The sequence below is a fragment of the Manacus candei genome, unplaced genomic scaffold (genome assembly GCF_025592945.1).
Source record: "Manacus candei isolate 608988 ecotype Guabito, Panama unplaced genomic scaffold, ASM2559294v1 h1tg000013l, whole genome shotgun sequence".
Taxonomy (NCBI): Eukaryota; Metazoa; Chordata; class Aves; order Passeriformes; family Pipridae; genus Manacus; species Manacus candei.
The window spans coordinates 3,463,810-3,484,349 of NW_026138061.1; the positions used below are offsets into that span (position 1 = coordinate 3,463,810).

The 20,540-nt window shown below is 44.1% G+C and overlaps 1 protein-coding gene across 1 annotated transcript; it reads right to left on the reverse strand.

Moving 5' to 3' along the window:
- Positions 1–6,219: 6,219 nt before the first annotated feature.
- CUNH8orf76 (chromosome unknown C8orf76 homolog) lies at positions 6,220–15,730 on the reverse strand. The gene is made up of 6 exons (XM_051778498.1): positions 14,612–15,730; positions 14,421–14,519; positions 11,955–12,098; positions 10,648–11,165; positions 7,612–7,744; positions 6,220–6,504 (listed from the first exon to the last, which is right to left on the reverse strand). Exons 1-6 carry the CDS (start codon positions 14,717–14,719, stop codon positions 6,352–6,354), a joined length of 1,155 nt encoding a protein of 384 aa, XP_051634458.1. The 5' UTR covers positions 14,720–15,730; the 3' UTR covers positions 6,220–6,351.
- Between the last annotated feature and the right edge of the window lie 4,810 nt (positions 15,731–20,540).

The window sequence follows — 20,540 nt, forward strand, 5'->3', positions numbered from 1 at the left end:
TTTGACTGATCATGATGTTAGATATAATGATGCTTTATTTCTGAGTTCTTCAAGGTTTCTTATTTTTAAAGAGAAACTCAGTGTCTGTAGTGCCCATGGACTACAGCTACAAAGGGTTACAGAGGTTCAGCAGCTTGAACCAAACCATAAAAACTTACTGCCAAATAATCCATGAAAACAAACGAAGCTTCTGTAAGGAAAAGAAAATTTATGAAACAAAGTTTAAACCAAAGTTGCCAAGATGCCTAACATCTGTTATCAGTAGATTATTTTTTTCACACCTTCTTTGTATCATCTTTAATCTGACTCCAACAGAAAACAGAAACCTAAACACACTTGCACATCTGGCCTGTTTTCCCCGACTTCTCACCTGCCCAGAAAGGAATACAATTTAATTATGCAGGCTGTGGATGATGAAAAGTGTATGCAGCAACAAGATCTCGAGTGAGGAAAGTAACTCATCCTTGGAAGAGTACTCAGTTTAAAGAACATTATGAAAGGTACAGGATGGACACATCCTGCTCTAGCTTCAGTATGGGTGTTTTAACCAGTGATAGCAAATGTTGGAGTCCAAAGTAACAATAAACTATTGCATATAATTGTAAATTCTGTACATAGCAACATTTTTTTGATTCCTTGGGAAGAAGGGAAATTTGATTTTCATTGTTATGACAATTCTACGTAATTACCTGAATATAACAACCATTCAAATAAAAGAGAAGACTTTCATTAAACCCTTCTGAGAATCATTTTGTTTCTTCATATTCTCTTGACTTGTGCACCTTAATCTCTTCTCTTCCAAAAGCTGAAGGAGTCCCATACAGTCAGAGCCCAGGTGAAGAGGAAACACATTTTATTTCTTCTGAAATCAACAGGAACAGAATTAAGGTGTCCCACCAGTCTAATTAGGATTTTTCTTCTAAGTGTACTTCAGTTCACTGAGCCTCCTGTGGCCCAGCTGGGGGTGGTACAGAGGGGGTGTGTGGGAAGAAGTTTATAGACTATTACTTCTGAAACCTTCATTTTCTCAGGCCATGACCCATGAAATCCATGAAGGAGCTCTTCTCATCTCTTTGGGCAAGATAGTTTGCCTGCAGAAGCTTTGGAGAACACAGCTAATGAAAAGTAGATAAGGGTCAAGCTAATAATCCAGAAGGGCCACTGTGAGTCAAGAGTTAATTTTGGTGGGATCAGCGAAACATCTTGTGTTGGTTCAGGCAACATCTGAACTTGAACATCAAATGGATGAAATTTCAGTTTTGATGGAAGACTTCACAATTTCAGCAATGACTTATGCTAAAAACAGGCCCCCACAAGCACGATCACTTAGTGATGAAGGGCAACATGATTACAGGCAGCTGCAGAAACCATCACAAAGGCCATGACAGAATGCTGACGTACCTATCCACCTCCCTCCCTCCCTACTGCACCCATCTGCGGCAAGGGATGTGCTCAGATAAACACTCCTACCACATGCTGCACCCTCTGCAAGTTCGGGGATGACACCAAGCTGAGTGGTGCAGGTGATTCACTAGAGGGATGGGATGCTGTCCACAGGGAACTGGACAGGCTGGAGGCCCATGTGAACCCCATGAAGTTCAACAAGGCCAAGTGCAAGCTCCTGCACCTGGGCTGGGGCAATCCACAGCACCTGTACAGAGTGGGGATGAGTGGATTGAGAGCAACCCAGAGATGAACATGGGGATACTGGTGGGTGATACAGTAGACATGAGCTGTCAATGTGCGCTTGCAGCCCAAAAAGCCAATTGTATCACAGATGAGACAGGAAGGTCAGCTTTCTCATAGCAAATGAACCCCCCTGGGGCCAGCACTTGGAGGGTGTCCTCTTCCGAGTTCCAGGCACTCACCCTGACGCAAAACTACACAAAGCTTGATGGAGTCCTGAAGTACCATCAATTTTCTTCCAGTTTCCCAGAATTTCTCTCACCAGTCAGTAAACCCCATTTTACCTTACCTATTTAACCCCCCAACGACTGATGCTGTCCCCAGATTTAGTACCTTCCCTGGGAATGTGGATCTTGCAAGGAAAATGGGGTGAATGCACCCAGTACCAGCTGTGTCATATCCCATCACCACGCTCACTAGGTTGGAAACTCACAGAGTCCCACCTGGGTTGCCAAATTGGTACCAAAATGGATTTGCTTGCATTGTTCATCTAGCTTTTGAGTGTGTATACCAGAAAGAGGGCAGGAGAAGTTGGCACCACCTAAAACCCCTCTGCTACTGCCAGCAATAACGGTGGCTCTCAGCTGGGAGCACAAGCAGGACCCCATGTTACAACTCTTGATTCCTTACAAGCAAGTCTGAAGACTTTTCACATCCTCATTTTTACAATGTCATTGACTTCTGTTGGAAAGTAGAAAATAAATACAGTTTCGTTTTCCTCTGTTTCCTTGTGCAGACTTTGCTTCTTCTCTACTAAACTGCCTTTATCATGAACCACAGGTCCTTTTTTTTCCATCTTATTTTCTGCTTTCCTGTGGTGCTGGGGAAGGAAGGAGTGGTAGAGCATCAGGATGGGCTTTGAGCCCCATGGTCTAGTGGAAGGTTCCCTGCCAACCCCCCTGGTGGGAGAGTTGGAACTAGATCCCCTTTGAAGGTCCCTTCCAACCCAAACCATTTGATGATTCTGTGATGAAGAAAACTGTGTACACATTACAAGTTACAGCACTAACATGTTCTCTCGCTTCCAAGCCAGCAGCAAACACTCAATAGTAAGACACATAATTAAGAGTGTATTTGTAGGCAACAATCATTTCAGGAGCATCAGAACCAGGGTGGGAGGGTCCTTCCCAAAGCACCTGTGACACAAGCAAGTACGGAAATAACAAAATCAAACCTCAGTAACTGTTAAAGGATTCTCACTTGCAATGTGCAACACTAAAATTTGCTATTTAACTCAGCATGGAGTACTGCTGCATGTACAAATACCAACAATAATATCATAAGAGCCAAAACATGAAGAAATCTATTACAGGCAGATGTAAAATTATGCAGAACGTAGAAGCAACAATGAGGCATTCAATGCAAGATGGAAACACAAAGCCCCCCTTGAGACATGATCAGAAACAGAAAACTGAGTTAGAAGAGGCATGCCAAAAAAGTGAGAAGCAGGCCAAAAAAGGACGAACTGAAGTAGCTGAGATGAGAGACAGCCAGGCACAAGTGGGACAAAGGAATATTTTATAGCCCCAGTGCAATAAGCACTGGTTATTTGGAACAGTAACTATGTGACACATTCAGAACAACATTCATCTTGTTTTCTTTGCAGTACTTAAACCCAACATTTTTGCTTTATTGTTATGAGAAAATACTGCCTGTTCTGAAGAAATGCCACTTGCCTTTCACTCCTGGAGCCAGTGGGGAGTTAACCACTGTGTTCCCAGCCTGAGAGACAACCTCAAGTCAAACAACCTGCACATACACCAAAAAGTTTCCAAATCTTCTGTATCTGTTTCCAAATATGCCATGTATTTTGGACACCTCCATCACAAAATGACATTTGGCAAGTATTTAATTTGCTGTTAAAACAGTTCCAATGCTATTTGTGGAGCCAAATCATGTGGCAAGTTCCCATTAAATATCTATACAGACCTGATTCCACAAAAGCTGTGTTCTGGTGTCCTAACTACTGAACCTACTGAGCTGAGGCAGAAAAAATTACAGCCTTTTCATGTGGCTACTCATGACCTTAAGTTTAAGAAGAAACTGGGAGATGTCCCTGTTTCATTTTTTGCTGACATATTTAGCATTAAGCTTTCTGTATTTGCTGTCTTTGTCGCAATATTCTACTATTGATGCCAACATTGTAATTAATTTACAGCATGTTATGGACAGTCCCTACTGAAAACTTACACCACCAATTAGTCTTAAAAGTATTCCCAGCCCTTCAGGTGGCCTTTACTGCCACCTGACCATAGCGCTGCACAAACACACACAAAAACCTCCACCGAGCAAAGCACACGCATGACTAAACCAAATACTCTGTAGTACATTATGAGTGCACTAATGCTCACCAGGTGTACTTGCCAAGTCATCATCTTTCGTAATGAGCTGACCAGGATGTGGTTTAATCACCTTAACTCACCAAACTATCAAAGATAATTTGATGTGGTTGAAGGTGATATTCCATTTTTCTGGAGAGGTTTCAGTCGACTTAGCAGAGGGCCACACCACACCAAGGGTTCAATCTCTTCATCAGTGACAAAGGGATTGAATGCACCCTCAGCAAGTTTGCAGATGACACCAGGCTGAGTGGTGCAGTTGACACACCTGAAGGATGGGATGCTATCCAGAGGGACTTGGAAAAGCTGGAGAAGTGGGCCTGTGGAATCTTGTGAGGTTTAACAAGACCAAGTGCAAGGTGCTGCACCTGGGTCAGGGAAACCCCTGGTACCAATCCAGGCTGGGGGCTGAAACAGATGGAGAGCAGCCCTGCTGAGGACTTGGGGGTGCTGGTGGATGAGAGGCTGGACATGAGCCAGCAATGTGAGCTTGCAGCCCAGAAAGCCAAAGGTGTTCTGGGCTGCATCAAAAGCTGTGTGAGCAGCAGGGCGAGGGAGGTGATTCTATCCCTCTACTCCGCTTGGTGAGGCCCCACCTGGAGCACTGCATGGGGCTCTGGGGCCCCCAGCACAGAGAGGACATGGACCTGTTGGAGCAAGTCCAGAGAAGGCCACCAGGACTATCAGGGAGATGGAGCACCTCTGCTCAGGAAAGGCTGAGAGAGTTGTGCTCTGCAGCCTGAAGAAGAGATGGCCCCAGGGAGACCTTACTGCAGCCTTCCAGTACAAGAGAGGGCTATGAGAGCTGGAGAGAGACTTTTTACAAGAATATGTGGTGACAAGACAAGAAGGGATGGTGTCAAACTGAAAGAGGGCAGATTTAGATTAGTTATACAGAAGAAATTCTTTACTGTGAGGGTGGTGAAGCACAGGAACAGGCTGCCCAGAGAAGCTGTGGATGCCCCATCCCTGGAAGTGTTCAAGGCCAGGTTGGATGGGGCTTTGAGCAACCTGGTCTAGTGGAAGGTGTCCCTGCCCATGGCAGGGGCTTGGAACGAGATGATCTTTAATGTTTCTTCCAACCCAAACCCTTAGTGACAGGTTCCCTAACCAGTATTTTCAAGATTGAAAATTCGCCTAGAAGTTGCAGAAACAATTCAGGCATGGTGAATTACCATTCAGTTGTGAGCTATTTAAATTTTCATCTCTCTTTACTACCTCAGAAAGAAAACACAGGAAAACATGAATAAAAGTGACAGCAAAATATGTCTAGAAGATTCCTTGTTTTAAGCTACATCCATTATAGAACACTTTTATAAAAAGGTACAAAGAATCTAAGTCTCACGGTTTAAGAGAAGATGGGGGAAGAGCACACCATATATGTCTGGAATGTAAACTATTTCCAGTGGAACAAACTACAGGAGAATCTTATCCCTTTTCTGTAGAAACCCAAAGCATGCGGTATCAGCGCTTCAGAAAGCAAAGCAAAGTGGTGTCACTATCAACTGAATGCACAACAGAAGGAGCCATATGAGGCAGAAACAACACTGCCAGTTTTCACAGCAAAGATCTTCCTTGCAAGGCTTTTACAAAGGATATGCTCTGACTAAACACTCTTCAGTACACATATAAACAACCTTGACAGTTTTTCTCCTCCATCATCGAAGCACTCTGAAGACAAGACTACAGCTTGTTCTACACCTGCAAAAAACACTTAGCTTTGAAGGAAAAAAAAATCTTCTAAGTGAAATATTACTACTTAGATTTTCTTCCTAAAATATATGGAATTATCGACAAATTCTCAGGATAAATATATTTAAGATTTCTAGCTATCCATCTCTGAACAGAAAATTACTATTACTTAAATTACCTAAGAAAATGGCTAATTTCCTGGCTCTAAATGCAACAACATTGAATTTGATACCAAGAAACTTCAAATTGCACATCATAAAGGAAGCCTTCCATCCCACTGGCATTGCAGGCCTCAAAAAAATCACAGGTGTTTCAAACACAAATTGGTGAGGTTTATGATGGAAAGCTACCTCTGAAAGCTGAATTGAAAGCTTGATTTTATACTGGATTCCTCATAATTTGAAATACAAACAATCAGTTAACACAGAAAATGACGCAAGGTTGAGAGTTTAAATGCAGAGATTTATATCCATTCTTAAAAGACACACAAAAAGAATTCTTAAAAAAATGCAATATGAACTTTATTGCATGTATCATGCCATAATCATTTGGAGATAAAAGAATAAATACAACAAAACCTTTAAGTTACTAAAGGTGGGACATATATATCTGAATAGAATTGACTGTCAAAGTGTCATAAATCATCTTGGAGATTACCGAACCATTTGACTTCAAATTCCACGACTGACGCATTTACCAATGATGACAATGCTGAAGGGCCTATGCATTTTACCTCACCCTGAAACTCCTCTTTTAGTTTTTCTGGTATAAGATCCTGCCCCATAACCTGCAAAAAGAGTAAAAAAAAGAAGATTGGAAACAATAAAACAACTTGCAGAAAAAAACCCAGCAAACATGGCATTAATAACAGATCTTTATGAGCAAAGCCCTTGTCACGTGAACCACACACTATCCTGGAGAAGCTCCCAGGTCATGCTCAAGTTGCCTGCTTGTGGAATTCTGCAGTGGACAGGGAGAACTGAGCCCAAGCCTCACAGCTGCACAACCCCTCCAGGCTTCTGGCTACACTTGCACGGGGTGTGTGTGGGGGCGTTCACTCTGAACAGCAGCGGAAATCTCAGTGCCAACTCTGCATTCAGTGCTCATCTCGCATCAGCATCAACACTGAACTCCTCCTGGGGCGTGTCCGAGGAAAGGGAAGTTTCTTTCCTTCGCCTTTTCCAACCCTGAGATAGCCTGCATGCTACTGCCCTCTCATGGATGCAATCCCACAGACTGACTGCCAGCCCGGCAGTGGCTCGGCTGTCACTAACTAAAGCTGTAATGCTGAGAGCAAAGTTAGAACCTCACTGGCTCCCTTTTATTCCTTAAGATAGAAGTCAGAAGCTCCATAAACAGCACTAAAAATGTTTAATCTCTATGAATAAAATCATGCAATATTACTCTCTTCCTTTATATTTCTTTAAACTTAGAAACCAGTACCTCAAACAGAACAAAGAAATGTAAAATATTATCTCTGTTTTTTTCTGAAAATATGTAATACATTTTCTGGAAGTGTTTAATATTGCAATGGCCATCAAAGTAATCTCCACTTCCATTTCAGACTTGTGATTCACTTTGGGGCATCTAAAATTCCTGAGATAAAATGTGCATCACAGCAATGACACACCTGCAAATACAGGTCCAGTGAGAAACTTAACAACCCTGAACATTCCTGAAAGGAGAATCTCAGCAGATCAGAGGGACACCCATGACGCAGGCCAGAGCTCTGTAGGCATCCCTATCAGATCCAGGTAACACACTGCCAGCAGCCCGCCCCAGCTAATTTCCTTTCTGTCCTGGCACAGTTCAATAGCACAGGGCAGTGTCATGCTTACAGGACAACCAGTCTACACAGAGCTGAGAACTTGCACACAGCAAAACATCCCCTTACCTTGGTCATCAACAGCAAGGAGTTTTCATCAAAACCAAGTTGTGCCACTTTGTCATCGATTTCTTTCTGACCTTTTCTGTTAGTCTCTAGCACAAAGGATGACTGTTGCAACTGGGTAAGCTGAAATAGAAGCCTGGAAAAAGAAAAGTAGTTAAAAATTGGCACGGCTGGCAAAAGAGTAAGTTGGCAGACCTAAAACCAACCAAAACGTAGTACTTTAAAACAGCCATTCCTGACTTTTGCCAACTGCAAAGAAGTAAATACACCTGTACTAACCCACCACAGGTACGGGGTATCTGTGCTATGACAGACCTGCTGAGAAGTATTTTTGAAAAACAACATGCCAAGTATCTCTGGTTGCCCTGCACAAACGTTTTTCTCCCCATATATTCGTCACACTATTCCAAAATGAGGCTCAGACCTGTGATCATAACGTCCTTACCGCAGCCTAACAAGACAGCAGCACGTTTTTTTCCTATGCAGTGATTGTCTTTGTAACCTGAAAAGCTAGAAATTTGAGGGTTTTAGACAAATATCAAACATCCTCCCCACACAGGCCAAACCTGGAATATTTTCTAAAAGCGTTCGCCACAGTTTATGTTCAAGCACTGCCCCAGAAGTCACCACCACCATTCAGTGAAGGGCAGACATTGTGCTCACGACACGGCTTCATGTCACAGAGTCCCATCATCAACTGCTCAACCAGAGAGAGCAGTGGCAGTTTGCAGAGCCCTCCTCACACAGGGACTGTGTAAAATATGTCATCAGAGGAAATACTCAGGTATCTGTACGGTTGTCTCACATCTGCCTGTCAGGTGGATTAACAGGTACTGTGCTTATTTTACACTTCTAGGAACATTCAGAGATATTGCATTTCCTGTGAACTCTCTAAAATTCACAATGGGCATTATTGTAGGGATAAATATTAGTTTTAGAGAATTTATTATGGTCCAGAGAAAGGCCACAAAGGTGATCAAAGGACTGGGAAGCCTGCCATTCAAGGCATGGCTGAGAGAACTGGGTTTGTTCAGGATTAAGAAAAGTAGCCTTAGGGGAGACCTTATCACTGTGTTTCAGTATTTAAAGGGTGGCTACAAAGAAAATGGAGACTTCCTTTTTACAAGGAGCCACGCAGAAAAAATTAAAGGTAATAGGTATATGTTAATTCCAGAGAGATTCCAACTGGATATGAGAGGAAATTTTTTTTACAATGAGAACAATCAGTCATTGAATAATCTCCTTGGGAATGTTGTGGATTCTCCAGTGTTGGACACTTTTAAGATTCAGCCAGACAGGGTGCTGGGCCATCTTGCCTAGATCGTTTTTGCCAAGAAATGTTGGACTAGATGATCCTTGAGGTCCCTTCCAACTTGGTATTCTATGATTCTACAATATTCAACCAAGGGATCATTGGAACTTAGCTGTGTTATTGCTGAAACCATGTTTAATTCAAGCTTTATGCATAAAGAACAACAACAAATTTTTTAACACATTTACTGAATTTAAATGAAGCTGGTGTCATAATAATGGTGTGCATTTTTTATGGAGAAAACTCAAGATCTTAGATGAAAACTTTCATTTGAGCATTATAAGCATCAAAATTTACAAATCTGAACCAACGAACCATCTGTAAATTCAATAAAGTTTTGACTGGGAAATTCAAAGTGAAAATGGAAAGTATTTTTAATTTACAAAATTTTATGTTTCAAAATTTGCATCAAAACAATGTAAAAAAGAATGAAATATCATTAAAAATTAAATAAAACAATTTCTCCAATTTTTTTTTCAAAACTAGGAGAGTCGACTATTCACGATGCTTTAAAACAGAACCTTATTTTCTACAAAAAGCAATACTAACATCCCTTTCCCAGGTGCAATTTATCCTGCACATATATTTATGCAACATTTACATTCCACTTAAAATCCAGCAGACCTGAAAATGTTAGACAGCCTATGTAATGCGTAAGCCCTGGGCAGGGAAGAAGCTTACCCTGAACAAGTGTATCTGCAAGTACAGTAATACTCTGTGATACTGTGCAGCCAAGCAAGGAAATCCCACCATTTATAACTGGCTCAATCCTGAACCATACACATTGAAACAAGCAACACAAATTATTAATATGAATGTAGCTTTAATATTCAGTATCAGTACTAAATCAGTTAACTTCTTCCAAGTAGCTATTAAAGTCTCCATCTCTTAGTCTGAGTACAGTAAAAGCTACTGCATGTTTTTTTTATATTTCCTAAATCTTGCCCTAACAGGGCAGTTATAAAGTGTTCTCTGTAAACATTTGTGGAAGTTCCTAAGATGCCTTTAAATACATTCAGTGACTAATACATTACTGAGAGGCAAGAGCGGGAACAAAACATCCATGATTATTTTAACAAAACCAGTTCTTAATTATCTCTTTGAAAGATTATGTTTTGGGGATTTTTGCTGTGTGCAAGAGTTTTAGGATGAGGGGAAAGAAAAGGAAAGAGCATTTTAATGCAGCCCTGTCAATCAGTTGTCACAGAGTTCATTTTTCAACCTCATCCATTATGCAGATTGGGGTATTATTATGAAATACATTTTCACTCAAGCATGAGGCTTCAAGCAAATAAGACAGGTGGCACTTGCAGAAGGACTGGCTATGCCCTCCCTTTGGGGCACTTCTGCTGCTGCATCTTTAATATCAGACTAGGGATCAACCATGATCTAACAGGAGCATTTGTTGAAGAACACATCCCTTTGTACATAATTACTTGAAAAGATTCACATTATAAGCTCATTAAAAACTGCTTTATTTCTCAACTGTGCATGACACCGGTTTATTCTTTCCACTCAGATTTAGACTGTTCACAGCTACCATGCTAGTAGGCTTTGCTTTTTAGATCTGCAGCAAAAGCAGGGTGCTTCTAAGTTAGTGTTGCCAACTCTGAAACAAACATTTAAACTGATAATGTAAACTGAAAATAATAAGGCTGGGAAAAATATGCTTTACATTGTTCTCGACTGGGAGAAGTTAACATTATTCTAAGAATACGTGTGGTTACCTTGCTCTAATAAACGAGGCACATGCCTTTATCCCAACTTTCTTCGACACGTTCTGCTTCCAGGACTTGGAGTCTGCGCATTTCCCTTCGTCCGTCCTTTCCAGTTCTCCCAAAGTGCAGAGGAATTCTTTCACCACTTGGCTGCTGCTACAAGTCACTGCATTCTCCCCCTTTGTTTCTGCAGCAAGGTTGGACCAAGGGCCTTCTTTCTGGCCATCTGATCGGTGAGGCTGCAAATTAATCTCTCTTCCAGTCGGTGTTTTGAAACGACTGTCACTTACACTAACCTCTTCAGAACAATTTAGATTTGTTCCTGGAACGACTAATGGAGACAAATTCTGTAAAAGGCCCATATAGGCTTCAGCAAGAAATTTCCAGAACCAGGGGTTGAAAGGATGTAAGCAGATCAGTTGCTGCAGACACAAGATCTTTTTTTCTACATTTTCCACACCCTGGTAAATGGAAAACTGCAGGCTGAGAACTGTTGTTAAGTGATCTGTGTTGGTAGCGCTGTTTCTCTAGAAACAAAAGATAACAGATGAAAACCAGGAGTAGAACAGAATCATCCTTCAGAGTCTAAGAAAATGTCTCCCTAAAGACATACAAACACCATAAGGTAATTTTTAAATTGTACAAATGGTGCTCTTAATTTTAAATGATACAATGGGATACAGATCTTGCATGACGGATCTGACAGCATTCCCTCCTTCAGACTGCTTTGTCCCAGTCTGAAGGCAAGAAGGTCCCAAATGCTGTCATTTGTTTATTTGCCTTCAGTGTTATACAGCTTTCTTTTCTTTGCAGTATAAATACCTTTTATATAAAATAAACGGCATCAGTAAAATTCCACCAGACTTCAGAGCCTCTAGATTTTTTCCTTTATGGGAAAAACTCAATTTGTGCCTAGATACTCTTCTTGGTGGCAGTTTGGCAGCAAGTATATGGAAATAAAAGGGAGTTTTGAACTGTCACTTTTATAGTGGAAAGATTTAAGCACTCATTTATCCCCTTTCTTATAATTCCTATTACATTGCATTAATTCTGCCTGGCAGAGCATGATATTTAGTCCCTTTCAGGACTACCAGCTTCCCTGCACAGGGAGCTCATTGTGGTACAGGGTGTTCTGATTTCTAAAGAGTGATTATATCTGCAATGACAGTTACCCTCTGTTTACCAAATACTCTGAGCATTGAACATCCTGAAGGATTATACAAATGAAAATTATTTTTCCAGAAAATGGTCTGTATAAAAGAACTACTGGCAATGTTTTAAAGTTCAAAGCCTAAAAGAAAGACTGCATTATTTACCATTTTTTCTGCAATACCCAGAGCCTCCTTGTGCCTTCCTAAGCGAGATAAACACCGAGCCTGGCCCTCTTGGACATCTCGTCTCATTGCAATGTTGCCGGGAGGTAAGAGCTGTAGGCAGTTTGAGTATTCACACAGGGCTTTCTGGGATTGTCGACAAGAAGAAAAGCCAAACAAAACAGTGAGAGATTTTCATTTAAAAGCAAACCTGACAGTATGTTTACAACTACAGTCACAAAGGGAATTCAAGACTTGAAGTCTACATTTTCATTTCTCCAGACTCAGCTACCACCTGTGCCAGCAGCAGACGAGGTCACAGCCAAGTCTAGATGGTGAGGAATAGCCTCAATTCTAACTCATGTTTAGGCTGCAGCAAGATTCACCATGCATCTGTCAACCTCCCTCCCACCAGCCTTGATCCAGAACGGATCATTTACTGACCTGAGTAATATGTGACACGAGGCATCTTTCTACCAGCTACCAACACAATTATCTGAGCACTCATCCTAAATCTGGGGGATCTTGTTTCAAATCCAACATTCTCCATGGGAAGGTTTGAACCTGCAAGGACCTCACCTCACACAATCAGTAAGTCAGAGAATACAGCAAGGAAGTTGAATCTCCATCATTCCTGTAGGGTGGTTCTAACGTGCATGAAATAAATATTAATTGGGCTAAGGAAAAAGACAAGAATGAGTAATACTGCTGTAGCTTAATGCTCAGGGCACTCACTGGGACTCCAATTAACATTTAAATACATTAAATTAAGTATTCAGTGATGCTAACTCTAGAATCTTGATTCCTCCCCCGTTGTGTAAATGCTCAGATGAGAAGATTAAAGAGCAGTGCTCATTCTCCTATCTCTCAAAATGAATATTTAATTATTTCCTGCAAACTTTAATGGCTCCAACAGAAAAAGCTTCCAGGAGACATACCCTAAATACTTCCTAGCAAAATGGCTGAAACATTTTTCTTCGCTGGTGTTAAGCTCACATTCTTTCTCAAGCAAAAGAGGGAGCTCTTTGCCCAGTGTGTGCAGCAGCCACTGGTGAAAATAGATCAGAGGGCTGAGGACAACCCTGTTTGCCTTGTTACCTGACAAAGGGATATAACCTGGCAAGGATCAGGCATTATGAATCCCAAACAAATTCTACAGTCCTAAAGATGGGCACATCTTAGATCACTGCTGTCCGTGGCATTTCCTACCAAGTGGCCTAGCTTGAAGTAAAAAAGTATTCACAAAAGTGAAGAGATTACTGCCCCCATTTATATATTTCCAGCCCCCTTTCTAAGGCCAGTGCTTTCAAATCTTTAATTTTATGTGCAGTCTAGTTCTGGTTCTTGTTCTGCCACAGTGATCTAGGTTAGCAGTAAGACCGAAGGCATTTTTAACATGGATCACTGCAACAAAAAAGAGTCTGTTCCATTTAGCAGATTTGAAGAGCTGTCATTCTTTCCTGAGAGGGAAACACAGCACACAAGAAGAAATCTGCTCTTCCTGAGGGTCACTAGCCACCTCCAACTGCAGCCTGAGGCATCTCTCCCCTCAGCACACTTCTATCAATCCCTTCAGGGCATCTCAGCTGAGAGTGGAAAACATCTCTCAGGTATACAATAGACTGCAGTATTGCTGGAATGACATTATGGTCAGCGTGGTCAGTGCCAACTGAGGTACTAAAAGATCCATAAATCCAATGGGCAAGGCAAAAGGAGTAGAGTCAGAAGTCAGCTGAGGGCTTTGAAGTCAGGGAGCCTGAAATGCAAACCGTAGGCTGAAACAGGAAGCTATTACAGCTGAAACACGGGCAGGAGCTGCTAATTTCAGCAAGGAAACAAGGTAACGAGAGACCGGATCCTGCAAATAGGACTGCAAACGGCGGGGAAGCATGGATGATGAGGAATGCGGCTCACGAAGTACCCAGTGAGGAGAGGTCTCGGACTGCAGCAGGCAGGAACAGCAACGGCACCATCAGTGCACGGCAAAGGCACAAGCAGCCATCCGGAGCGGGCGGAGGCAGCAGAGAGCCGGGACGATCAGTGGTGGGGCCGACACTACTACTACCTGACAGCGATCCGACAGCCTGTGTGGGACATGGTATCATCCCCAGGAGCTGAGAAACCCACACGCCAAGCTCTGTCTGACCACGACTCCCACGGCCGCAAACACCCTCTCCGCTCACGCTGAGCTGCTCAGACGCGCACGCCGGGCTGGGATCAGTTCCGGGGCAGCGTAGATTCCTGCATGGTTTGCTCGTGCTGGCTCCAGGATGGATGGAATCCGACCGGGGGCTGCCGTCCTTTCACCACGACCCAGGAGCCACCGAGCCGGGCTAACCACGGCGCAGCCCCCGGAGCCGCGGGCCGCGATACATCCCGCACATTCACACCGGCTCAGCGCGTCAGGGGCTGCAGGACCGCCCCGGGATATGTCCCCACAACACCCCCCGGCCCCCGCCCTGGGAATACCTCAAAGTCCCGCCGCCGGTACGCCCAGTCCGCCCGGAACTTGCTGCCCGTGACCCCGTCGGCGCCATCGCCGTCCCCGCCGTCCTCGCTGAGAAACCACTGCGGGCACACAGAGCACACGCGGGCCCGTCACCGGCTGCGCCGCGCCCGCCCCGCCCGCCCGCGCTGCTCCCGCCGCCCCGGCCCCTCACCTGGGGCTCGCAGTGCCTGGCGCCGCTGGGAGCCACGGCCCCGCCGCCCGAGAGCCGCTCCCGGCTCGGGGAGAACAGGGAATCCTCGAACTGCGGGCCCAGCTCCATCGCTGCCGCTCCCAGCGCGCCCTCGGCCGGCCCCGCGCCGGGTCAGGGGGAGGAGATCGGCCAGCGGGCACTGTGAGGGGAGGGCTGTGAGATCGTGTAATAAATAGAGATCGGCCAGCGGGCACTGTGAGGGGAGGGCTGTGAGATCACGTTATAAATAGCTGAACCGGAGCCCCGTGTGCTTTAATAAATTAACTGCGTGACTGTAGAGTTGCTCCGTGAGTATCTCAGCCCCCGTGCCAGTGCAGGGGTGAGGGGGAGTGTGTTTTGATAACTTCTCCATTTGTTTTCAGTTCTGCCCCAAAGCAGAAGGGGAAACTTGTGTGTAACCTGCTCTAGGTGAGTGTCCTTCAGAGTTGGACTAGATCTCCAGAGGCTCCTTCCAACCCTAACAGTTTGGTGATTTTGTGAAATCTTAGGCTTTCCACAACAGGCTTTCCCAGAGGCCCCTACCCTGTGCTGTGGGAGATGGGGACATGACCAAGTGAAGACTGATCCTAGACCTTCAGGATGTCAAGACTCAGGCACAGGGCTGCTCACTGAGGGTGCCCAGGTGAGGCTGTACCTGTCCCAGCTGTCTGCCCTGCCTCATGGTGCTACCATGCACACAGTGCTGTTTTAAGTGTAGTACAATGCTGTTTCCTCTCTCCACCTTGCCTGTCCATCCATCCAGGAAGGTCCATTTTATCTCATCTAATCACCACACAGGTTTGGAGGTGGTCAGCTGAAAAGTTCTTCCTTAACCTGCAAAGTGGACTAATGAACTTCTCTATACTAGAACAGCTTTTGAGGCCAAAGCACTGCTTGTATGGATAATTGTAAAGGTTTCCTTCTAGTAGACATGTAAAACGTGTTCTGGGGTTGTTAGGGGTTTTTTTCTTTCTTTCTATGTGCTTGAAATACCCTTGCATACCAGCATAGCTATGACTGAATATAGCATGACCTGACGTAAATACCAGGGTAGAAACTCAATTTGGGCAGGTAGATTTGCTCAGAAAAATAAATGCAGGTTGAAGTTTCTTTTGCTTTTAAACTTACTGTTTAGCAAACAAGCTCTCAGGGACACAGGAAACTGTTCAGCAAGTCTGGAAGGAATCAGGAGTTTACTTGACATGCTTCAGTCTTTCTGCTACAAGTATCAAGGTAGTTGAGGACAGAGCTGCTTGTATGTGCACACCAAAACCAGCTGGCTTCCTGCTGCCCACAGGCAAGGACTGGCAGAGCACACAGGAGTCAGACTGTGGAGGTTTGCACAAGTGTCTGAACAGTTACAGCGCCTGTAGGTCTCACATACACTGGATACATACATTCCTTTCCCACTACCCCAGGACTGCAGGTCACGCTGCAACACACCAATATAATGAACAAGGCACAAAATTCCAGAAAGACAAAAAAGAATAAATCAAAAAGAAAAACTAAAAAAGAAACATGAGTAATCAAAGTGAAATGTGGCCCCAGCTCAAAGTAAAACACAAAGAGCAAGGCACTCCCAGGGGCAAATCCCACAGCAGCTGGTTGGCTGCCAGCTTGGATTGCAGAGTCCTCCAGGGCTGGGGGTTTCAGCCATCATTTCTTCTGAGGATAAAACATGGTCTGCAAAGGCTCTGTGTTGCAATGCAGAGAATGCCTTTGTCTGGTAAGTCAGTGATAGGAGAGCCATGATTCCTGAGTGCCACACAGGGGGCCTAGCAGCTGACTGTCATAAGTCACAGGCATATTGCCTCTCCTTTTCTCCCTTGCCTGGCTCTCCCCTGCCCCCACCTCCCCTCAAGACATTTAAAAAGCTCCTCATGTATTAGTTACAGAAATAAAAAATTGCAACTTTAGGACATTCCTCTGCCTTGTCAGCACCGGAGATTTGCTCAATTTCTCCCCTAAGACCCAAGTCATCAGTGTAGCTGCCAAATACAAATTCTCACTGTACTTAAGTAAAGCTGTTTGCCTGAGTTTGCATGGCATGATTTGCCATGGTGCTGTTAGCCTTGGCTTCATGCAGGAGAAAACATCATCCCTGGAAGAGGCAGCTTTGAGGGGGCTCAGATACACGAGCCCTACAACAGTCTGTGCTGCTGCAGCTGCTCTGTGTAGGCAGCTTCAGGAATAAAAAGAAGCTGTAGATGAATCTCTTCCTAAAAAGACAGCCAAGGTCTTACTCCAACCCCAGGCTAAATCACCAGCTCGGCACATGAACGCTGGACCAGTAAAACAAATGGGCTCCAGTAAGTTGTGGTCTCCAGCAAGTTCCTGCATCAGCAAAGCTATCTATTGTGGCTGTTCACACGAGCGAGCCTCGTGATGGCAGCAGCGAGGGGCTGTGACCCAGCTTCAGCCTCGGTGAGCAGGGGCAGGCGACCGTGCTTCATCTTGCAGTCAGGGTGAGCCCAGAGACAGCCCAGGCGGTGGAGACAACTCCAGTGATAGGCAGGAATTTGTCACGCTGTCCTATTGCCCAAGCCTTCTGGCCAGGGAAAGATAACGGAGCATGGAAGACCGGAGTTTGCGTAAAGCCCCTCTTCACCCTGCTTCCCACTCTACTGTGAGGAAACATTAATTCAGAAGAATTGTCCTCCAGTGCTTCTTTAATTACTGATGTTATTATTTGTATTGTGATAGCCTCCATGGGTCCTCACCACAGCCCAGCCACTCTTGTGCCAGGAGAACACACATCACACACGTTTCAGAGACCATCAAGCACACATGGTAGAAAAAAGAAACCTCATTCAGCAACTAGGGCCCTGTCTTGGTAGGCACTACCCACACACACTGGCTAGGGAATAATGCAGCTCTTGTATGGTTTATAGCTTTATTAAAATATGCTAGAAAGGAGCTGCCTTTGGAAGAAAGCAAAAGAGAGACCAGTTCCCTTCTCAAAGCAAGAGTGCTGCCTGTAGTGAGGAGGGCAGTAAGACCGCAGGCAGCATTCCTCAAAGGATGGGGTGGCTCCTGAATCCTTAAGTGGATTCTTCCAGACATTGTGAAATATTCCTACCTTGAGGGAAGATTAGTTTTCAATAGTCACAACACAGGTTTTCCCCTAAACACACTCATGAAAAGAGAAGAGGAGTAGCTCTTTATTTGCTGACATTGTCTCACTGTGTTCTTGTCTCACTGTGTCATGCCTTTTATTTAGATGGCAAGTTCTTTACAGCTTCATCTTCTTTGCATGATGTCACACATAAGGGGTTATTGTCCATGACTAACTGGGAGAGTAATACAAATAACAACATTTCATGGCTGGGGGCAAACAGAGGTTATCACTACTAAAAACTACAAACAAAACTGCAGTTAAAGCTCCCATGAACTCTAGCATATCTTACTATGATGGTAGTAAGTTCTAGTAAGACACAACAAAAATTGAGTGGGGAGGTAAGGGGCTGTGCATCATGGAAACCAAAGAGTACAAACTGTTGTTAGTAGAAGCCAAAAGCTTTTTAGAGATCCTTAGGACAGACAAGAGAAGCATCTCCCAAAAGATGGTTCATTTGCCTTCTCTACCTTAAGGCAGTACAACCTTTCAAATCCTCAGCAAGCTATATTAACTAGGCCATAATCCTTCCCCCTCGGGCCTAACAAAACCCAATAAAGTTGTTATTGCCAAAAGGATGCTCAGCACACAGATGTGTTCAGCTATTAACAGGCTTTGCAACTATTTTCTGTCTAGTGAGATAAATCGTGAACAGAATGAGCATGCCCGGAGTTTGACCAGAAAGCTGATGAAAAGTGGAAAAAAGTTTTCTGGAAAGACAGAAAGAAGGTGGTGATCAAATGCTAGAACGAATCCTAGAGCAGGGATCTTCCTGTGCAAGCCTACACATTTCCAGTACTGACATGACCATGTGCCTTGTCTGAACTGCTTCACTCAGCCTTGTTGTACAAGCACTAAGCTTGTACCTTGACGGTCTGTGGATACAAGGTGGATGCCAAAGTCATGGTAAAGGGTGGTATCTCCAATCTACTGCTCTAACTGGAGAAAAACCCAAAAGACCAGTGGTAAGACCCATAGGAATGGCTTGAAATTATGTCAGGAGAGGTTTAGGTTGGATATTAGAAAAGGTGATTCACCCAGAGGGTGGTTAGGCACTGGAACAGGCTCCCCACGGAAGTGGTCACAGCACCAAGCCTGACAGAGTTCAAGAAGCATTTGGACAATGCTCTCAGGCACATGGTGTGACTCTTGGGGATGTCCTGTGCAAGGCTAGGATTTGGACTCAATGATCTGTGTGGGTCTGTGGTGGTTTGGGCTAGGCCTTCCTTGGTGACCAGTTTGTAACCAAGGAAGGGTCCAGATTTACCCAGTATTCCCTGCGATTTTTACGTAAGCCAGGCTATAAGAAGAAAGGAGGAGAGGCCTTCGTTCTCTTTCCTTCCGGTGGCTTTGGAGGTGCAGGTTCCCTGCTGTTGAGTCTGCCGTGTTGGGGAGCGAGGCCTGGTAAGGCCTTGCTGACCTTGGGAGGCGGAGGTTGCCAGCGATCGTTCCAGAGCGACTTTCTGTTGTCCCAAGGAGAGTAGTGAGCTATTTCTTTGCTAACTCTTTTAGTGGATAGATATTGGGCTGCTAATTGGGATATATATGTATAGTATTTTGGTTTTGTTCCTTTTCCCTTCCCCCTTCCCGTTCCCTTGTGAAATTGTATATATATTTCAATTGTATATACCTGTAACATAAGTGTAAATATATTTATATATATTTATATATATCGCTTTAGCTGTCTCTCTCTCGTTTTGGGTTTTCTTGGTTGTTTTTCTCCCTCTTCTCCCTGAGGTTTGGGGGGGGAGACTTCTTGTGGTAAGGTCTGGAGACTTGGCAGGGAGCCAGCTTCAAACCATATCAGGGTCCCTTCCAAGTCAGCATATTCTATGATTCTGTCATTCTATGACTCTCTGTTGGGCATGGTGAAGTTTGTATGCCTTCTTCTGTGCCCTTTTTTCAGTTTTATCAGTTTTTCTGAAAACTCATTAACTTGCCCTGGCCACCATTATGCTGGTTGCTTAATTGCTACTTGTGATGAAACCAGGCCACAGAGACCACAGTGGATTCATTACCTCTCTAGGTTAAAACTTTACTCCTGTGGTTTTCAAGACTGGGCAGAACTAAGTACCACTGGTGGTAAATCCTAGGACACCATTTAAGACTTCTATTGTAACAACATCAAATAAACTGAGCTGACTTCCTACAATATTGTTGTGTTGCAGCAACAAAGAATAATTATTCAAAAGAACTAGAAAAAATATGCTATACTGAAGAAATAGACCCAGAGCTTCAGGACTGGCCTTCAGTGACCCTCACAATTCATGGGCTTTTTCTGTTCCACTCTCCTTTTCCATATGGAGGCTGCCTCCACAAGGGAAACCACCATACTGTTCATTCTCCACTGCCTCATTTCCTATGCAGCTTTTGCACTCTGAAGAGGACTAGTGGAAAGAAACTGTTATTAAATTCAGCTTCTGCAGCTTCACATTTGCCTTATACAAGTATCAGTGCCTGCAGAAAGTGTGAGGTGCAGCAGAGGGAAAGCACAGCTCAACGAACACATGCAAACAAAATGCAGAAATCCAGAATGGACTTTGCCCACAACTGCTCCCTTCCCCCAGTTATTGCACTTGAAATGAATTTAGAGCAAAGAAAACCATAAAACATACATCGATGATGCAGTTTTTAACTCTGTGGTGTCACTAAGAAAAGAGCCACGTCCATCACAGGGCTTCCATGGGCCTCCATTTCTGCACTTTGGGGGTGCCGGGTGTGATGCCCGCACAGAAATCCATGCAGCTGGATTTCATCTGGAGCCTCTGGCCAGCTGCTGGAAACAAACTTCAGAAT

Coding starts and splice junctions, on each gene's coding strand:
- CUNH8orf76 (XM_051778498.1), bottom strand. CDS start 14,719: ATGGAGCTGGGCCCGCAGTTCGAGGATTCCCTGTTCTCCCCGAGCCGG. Junction 14,520..14,611: donor CCAGGCACTGCGAGCCCCAG/GTGAGGGGCCGG, acceptor GTGTGCCCGCAG/TGGTTTCTCAGCGAGGACGG. Junction 7,745..10,647: donor GCCTCGTTTATTAGAGCAAG/GTAACCACACGT, acceptor TTCTTTTTCCAG/GCTTCTATTTCAGCTTACCC.